A 6,978-nucleotide genomic window follows, 5' to 3' on the forward strand; every position below is an offset into this window, starting at 1 on the left:
ATCATGGATCAAGGCACATACCGACCTTTGTGACATTTGCCGTGCCGCTACGAGAAAACAGAACAAGAAAAAAATGGAAATAAAACCAAATAGGAAAGGGCACGCGGAATTACCGCGTATTCTGAGGTTGTACACTTTAGCAGGGGACACAACAAATATAGAGAGAGAGAACGAAAGCGGCGAGAGAGAAGCAGCAAAGGTTGTGGTGGTGGGTGGCGGAGGTGGCATATTGGTAAACAAGAAGGCCAAACTCCAGTTTCTTGTTGGATTCGGATGGCAGAGGTCGAGCCCAAAGATACTAACGGCACTAGCAACGGCAGTGCCAATTCGAATTCGAACACCGCCGATCAGCCGGACCGCCTTGTTCGTGTCTACGCCGATGGGATCTACGATCTCTTCCACTTCGGCCACGCTCGCTCGCTCGAGCAGGCCAAGAAATCGTCAGTCTCTCTCTCTACCCCTCTACCTCTCTCTATCTCTCTCTGTTTACAATTGCCATTTGCTGCTTTGGTTCTGTGTTTTTCTTCGTTTTTGAAATCTGGGTTGCTCCTATTTCCGACCAGTATTTCGTTTGTTTCATAAAATTCGTAGCTTTTGTGTTATTTATTACCTGGGTATCTTTTATTTTGGGGTGATCTTTTGCTTATGGTGTGAAATATTCTTCTTCGATGATTTCTGTTTGTCTATTGATTGAATATGTTGATTGGTTAATCCTTTTCTTTGTCGTATACATCGTTTTGCTTAAGCCTATTGGATTCCTATGAGATAAAAGCTTATGGAATTGCAATCTTGAAGTATGTGAATAGTTACAAAGATGTTTCCTAGGTTAAAAATTGAGGGGCTTAGCTTTTTATTTGATTGTTTTCATGTTACTTTTTCTGTAATTTGATATCTTTGTTGCTGTTAACTTGTGAAATGGATATGTGGTCAGCTTTTGCACATTTTTCTTATGAATTCGAATTGCCATTTCAGGTTCCCTAACACCTATCTGCTCGTCGGTTGTTGTAATGATGAAACAACTCACAAGTTTAAAGGGAAAACTGTTATGACAGAGTCTGAACGTTATGAATCTCTTCGCCATTGCAAGTATGAGTGCCCTCTCTTACTTCTTCTCCCTCTCCACCTTGTAATTCTTCCTTACAATCTTGGTTTTGCATGTGTGTAATGTGTATTAATGACACATTTTCACGATGGAATTTATGAGAGTTATGTGATCAAGGGCATGAAATATGTGTTTTCTTTGCAGGTGGGTAGATGAAGTCATTCCTGATGCACCTTGGGTGATCAATCAAGAATTTCTTGACAAGCATGAGATTGACTTTGTAGCCCATGACTCTCTACCGTAAGGATACTTTATCCAAGTTCTCACCTTTGAGCTTTACTGTTATGCTGTTTGGTGACTTTATTTACTTTTGGAACATTTATGAAATTCTTCAGTTTTGTTTGTATGCTTTTTTTTTTTTTTTTCTTTTCGTTTTCTCCAGTATATTTCTCTCAGCATTCCGTTCTTTTGAAATACCTGGTATATCTTAGATATTAATAAATTTAAAAAGTAAGTGCATATTTGTTACATTTTTTCCTATTGTAAATTTAATAGTGACATTGGTTATGTATTCTTTTGTACTTTGCATTTTTTGTACAGTTATGCTGATACAAGTGGAGCTGGGCAAGACGTGTACGAATTTGTAAGCTCGAGACAAGTGCTTTTCTTTTGTTTCTATTTTCCTTTTATCTTTAACATATAATTTGTTAAGCTGTTCTTTTCTTATAGGTCAAAGCCGTGGGGAGGTTTAAGGAAACAAAGAGAACTGATGGGATTTCAACTTCGGACATTATAATGAGGATTGTAAAAGATTATAACCAGTATGTGCTGCGTAACTTGGATCGTGGATATACAAGAAAAGAGCTTGGTGTTAGTTTTGTGAAGGCAAGATTCTTTTTGTTTTTTATTTATTCAGTTTTCCTACTATGTAATATGGCTTTGTGGGTTCTCGTCCCAAATTGACCTAGCTGTTGAGACGGTAAGCTTTCCATGGCGAAAAAACTCATCTTTCTGATTTTGTTTGGTATAAATAGGAAAAGCGATTAAGGGTGAACATGAGATTGAAGAAGTTTCAAGAGAAAGTGAAGGAACATCAAGAGAAAGTAGGAGAGAAGGTATGTCATTCTCTTTTTACTATATATTGTTGTGCTGTAATTGCAGGATGTAATGGGAGAATTTGCATGGACCTAATTGGCCGCCTTATCATAATCTACTGATTGCAAAAGTTCAGAAATTTGCATTAAGAGGGAACCGATTTACTGATAATGTTCTTAGCTTCCAGTTCCATATTATTTGTGTTGCGCCTGCTTACACAGCATGTCTTGAGTTTTTAGACATGTTAAACCCTGCTTCTATATGCATAGCATGATGTAATGCACAAGGTACCCACAAGCCATCACCCATTATTGGGAAAGATAGCCATCTCACCAAATAAAAAACAATGTCAAAGCGTTTTACTTAACGAATGAAGCAATATTGTCAAATTGACTGGACTAAAGTTTATTAATTAGGTAGTAGAATTGTTAGAACAAACTTGCTAGCTACTGCAAACATTTGTTTGGGAGCTTGATTTGATGAAGTATAATTAATAAGTCTTATGATGTTCAATCTTTATGCATGCACCCACATACACGCATACATTTACGAGAACAAAAGTTTTTTGTCTTGAAGTAACAGATTCCTCCCTCCTGATATGAGAGAAATTACTTTGGTTCTTGCATTAAGCCATAACCATCCGTTTGCTAATTACTAGATTGTAAATTGATTTCACACGATCCAATGATTGTTTATGTTTCTTACTGGTGGATTTCTGACTCGGTATTCTAGATTCAAACTGTTGCTATGCATCGTAATGAATGGGTTGAAAATGCTGATCGCTGGGTTGCTGGATTTCTTGAGATGTTTGAAGAAGGTTGCCATAAAATGGTAAAGACAACATATGCATTACCACTTACATATAGACTGATATTTATACAAGTATGACTGTCTTAATCATGTCTTAATCATTTTGGTGTCCTTACCCTGCGGTGTGGGATTGTTTCAGGGCACAGCCATCAGAGATCGAATTCAAGAGAGCTTACGAGGGCAGCAGTCGGGAGAAAAATATCTGCTGGAAAATGGTAAGGTGGACAGCGATGATGGACAAGAATATTATGACGAGGATGATGACGAAGAGTACTACGACGATGAAGAATCATATGACGATGAAGAATATTATCAAGAGGTATATGGAAAAGAAGGGAACAGTGAGAACGAAAAGGAGGAGAAAGAAAAGGACGAGAAAGAACAAAATGTGAAAGTAGAGTAGTAGGTTGTTATGGAGTTCTGTACAATGGTATAAGGTTGCGTTTGATGATGATATATGAATTCTGTGGTTGAGAAGGGGGTCCGAAAAATATGTTTAGTGTAATTTCGCCTGTTTTTTTTGTTCATCGCCAGTGTGCTTAGAACTCCATTACATGAGACGTAGTTATACATGATAGTGCTATTTGCCTTTGCGTTTCTGCTTCCATTTTGGCCAACTTGAACTTGTACTTTGTGTTCTTTTTGCTTGTTCAGTTTTGTTTGGTTAATGGTCATGCGCTACGATGTATCTAGTAATCGATATGAGACTAAAACCACTTAATAATTAAACACTAGCTTACTATGGTTATCCCTGTGAGTGTATCATTTTCAGTCCGAAGAACTCATTCGGTGTTTAGGATTGGATTGGATAACTAGTTTTGGTGAATGTTGATTGAAAAAATGGATATCAACGTCTACCCTTGTCCAAGTTAGGTTTGGCTTCTCTCCACCTTAAAGACAGAAGATTAATTAGTCACGAAAGAGCTTGTCCCTGCCAATCCCATAAAATGGGATTGATAATCTAGCAAGACAAAACATGACAAACCAAGAAATTGAAATATAACATAAAGATTTTTATTGGTTTGTCTTAAGCCTATCCCGTTTGGAGACGACAATGAAATTTGATTAATAAATAATAGGAATGTATTTAATGCTATTGAGCTAAAATGGTCATTGAGATTGACATAACTCTTCACTTTGGTTCCTAAGATTTGAAATCGAAAGAAGTGGTCATCGAGTTTGTTCACCATAATCATTTTGTTCATTCCGTGAAAAATCTTTGTTAATAAGGACCAAAGCTACCTAACATAAATTCATGACCCAATGCACATTGGCGGCAATAATTCGACTGTGAATAGCATAACCCAAAACACATTGGGCGGCAGCGGCAGGTGTAAAGGTCAAGGACCTTTGAAATTGAAAGTACTAATTATGCAACACCTATATTTTTTAGGTGAAACTATAGCGGTTAAATACCGTATATTATGTGTTCAATTCTACAATCGAATTGCCAATGGGACATTTTTATTTTCAATGTACCAGACATAACATTCTCGACATTTTGATAAGTATTCAAAGACAAATGTTGCAGCGTAGATGAAATTCCTCTATACATATAAAACCAAACTTGAAAACTTTATTCATCTTTCCCCGTTGAACACCATACTAACAATGCCAAACTTGCTACAACGAAAGAAAAATATGAAAAATAGTTACTGCAACCAGTCATAAAATGATCTTGAACTTTGTTGAATAAAAAGTTAAATTTGATCAATAAAACGACCCAATGAAGCGTAAGAGGAACCACCAAACTCCAAGGCTTTTTTACCTTTTTCACTCGTCTCTTTCACTCTCTTCCTTGTATCACTATCAAGTTCCATCACTTCCTTAATCCCTCTCTCTATTTCTTCTGCACTCACCACTACTTCACTCTCCGTCTTATAATCCATCTTAATCTCCACTGCCAATCCCAACTCCAACAGCTCAAATGCATTCGATTGTTGCTCTGCGTACATTGGCCACGTCGCAATCGGCACGCCGTGCCATATACTCTCCAGAGCGGAATTCCACCCGCAATGCGACACGAAACCTCCGACCGCCGGGTGAGATAATATCGCCACTTGCGGAGCCCATCCTAGGACCTTCCCGGTCGTGGCTGTCCGATCAAGGAACCCTTCGGGCAAGACTGCCTTGGGATCCGCATAGTCGCTTGGCAAGGTCAAGGTCCCCTTGGGCGGGGGCTGGCGTAGGGACCACAAGAACCGAAGCCCGCTGTGCTCCAGCGCGCGGGCTATCTCTTTCACTTGGGCCTCACAGAAGCTACCCATGCTCCCGAAGCACAGGAACAACACCGACAACGGGGGCTGATCGTCAAGCCAATCCAGGATATCAGACTTTTCTCTAGCCTTATCCGGAGCCACACGAGTGTCATCACTCTTCAGATTCAACAGGGGCCCCACAGGGTACACGGGAGGGGTCTTACCGTCCGACAGGGAATGAATCGCATGGGCTTCCAGCTCCGAGAACGTGTTCACCAAAATACCCTTGGTTTCTCTAAACCTAGTTCCAAAGTCGAGGAAGATGGCGACGCCTTCCTTGTCCGAAAGTTCACCAGGGAACACTTTAGTGGGTACAGGGTTGATAAAACTCGGGATGACCAACTCTGTACTCGAGTTAATCAATTCATAGATATCCTTGTCGTGTTCGTTGCGAAGCGACGCGAGATGCAACCAGAACCCTAGCATGGCGGCGCTGGATGTGTAGAAGAGGAAAGAAGGAACTCCAAACTCGTTTGCCACGTCAATCATAGAGGTGCAGAACATGTCAATGACGAACCCGCCAAGAACCCTAGGGTTTTTGGACTCGGACTGAACTGATTGATCAGTGAGTAGTTTCGTGACAGCTTCTTTGACGTGGATTTTGTGACTCTCAATGAATGGGTTGACGAAAGAGGGGAAGACGAGTGGTATGTCGACTAGGGTTTCGGGGAGGTTGATGAAGTTGATGCGGTGTGAGATTGAAGAGTCTGTGTTGGTGAAGGGTTTGTCGAAGGGGAGCTTCATGATGAGGATTGTGATGAAGAGTTGATCATCTCGAGCGACGAGTTGCTTTGCGATCTCAACCGTTGATATGATGTGGCCAATGCCTAAGCCTGGGACGAACACTAGCACTGCTGGCTTCTTCATTTCGATTTAGCGTGGAAGAAGTACTTGATTGAAATGCAAAGTTCAGCTGAAAATCATCTAGATGTATATAGTACTACGTAGACTGCATTTTAGTGCACAGTATTTTAAATAACAGTGGGACCTATACTTCTATTAGCGAGTTCTCTAATACTAGTACATTGGGGTATATAAATCATAGAATAATTCTTGAATACTCAAAGATGAAGAGGAATTCCTCCTCAAAATGTTTTGTGGACGATTCACAAAACTTCGTGTTATAATAATCGAAATAGTTAATGATGTAAATTATTATGTAAAGATCATCTTTACTAAAAAAAAAAATTAAAACAAAAGTTGTTTAGTCAATCAATTGCAATAAATGAATAAAACAGTTCGTAATATTTTTACTAATTTCGACTGATTTTTTTTATACAGTTGAATAACACAACGATCTCACTTTTTTTATTGTTTGTAGATGTGATCTTTACACAATGATATATAATATGAAAAATTCTATTCGTAAGTACAAAATTGTGTGAATCTGTAACAACGCATTTGAGGAAGATATCTCCTCAACGTTTGAATAATCAAGTATTATTCTATGTCCTATCTATCATGTGCATGCATGGCCCGTGGTATGGCGCTGGTGTTTTAATTCGTGGAATTTTTCAGATGGAGTTGGATGATGTCATGCCTTTGCTGTCATTTGCTAGTTATTAATTCCTTAGCTAGAACATGCAGCTGTGTGCTGTTGAGATTTCCAGTTGAAAATTAATAGAAATTAAAAAGAAAAGAAGTGGTGAGTCTGACTGGGGTCATGGACAGAATAAAATTTTTCTTAGTCTCTTTGTGTTCGAAAGTAATGAATAACCTGACTTGTAACTTATTCAGAAGGTAAAAAAAATTTAAGAAGAGAAGAAGAAAGTT

At 38.9% G+C, this 6,978-nt stretch overlaps 2 protein-coding genes across 2 annotated transcripts; one reads left to right on the plus strand and one right to left on the minus strand.

Annotated features, from left to right (window-relative positions):
* LOC137707746 (choline-phosphate cytidylyltransferase 2) lies at nucleotides 1–3,540 on the plus strand. Its single transcript, XM_068446660.2, has 8 exons — nucleotides 1–440; nucleotides 973–1,086; nucleotides 1,247–1,342; nucleotides 1,643–1,685; nucleotides 1,772–1,927; nucleotides 2,077–2,157; nucleotides 2,870–2,968; nucleotides 3,087–3,540. Exons 1-8 carry the CDS (start codon nucleotides 274–276, stop codon nucleotides 3,348–3,350), a joined length of 1,020 nt encoding a protein of 339 aa, XP_068302761.2. The 5' UTR covers nucleotides 1–273; the 3' UTR covers nucleotides 3,351–3,540.
* Nucleotides 3,541–4,503: 963 nt separating this feature from the next.
* On the minus strand, nucleotides 4,504–6,671 carry LOC137707832 (UDP-glycosyltransferase 71A16-like). Its single transcript, XM_068446756.2, has one exon. The coding sequence runs from the start codon at nucleotides 6,070–6,072 to the stop codon at nucleotides 4,648–4,650; it is 1,425 nt and encodes a 474-aa protein (XP_068302857.2). The 5' UTR covers nucleotides 6,073–6,671; the 3' UTR covers nucleotides 4,504–4,647.
* Nucleotides 6,672–6,978: the final 307 nt, after the last annotated feature.

This window comes from Pyrus communis, chromosome 17, assembly GCF_041283825.1.
Source record: "Pyrus communis isolate YQ-2024b chromosome 17, ASM4128382v1, whole genome shotgun sequence".
NCBI lineage: Eukaryota > Viridiplantae > Streptophyta > Magnoliopsida > Rosales > Rosaceae > Pyrus > Pyrus communis.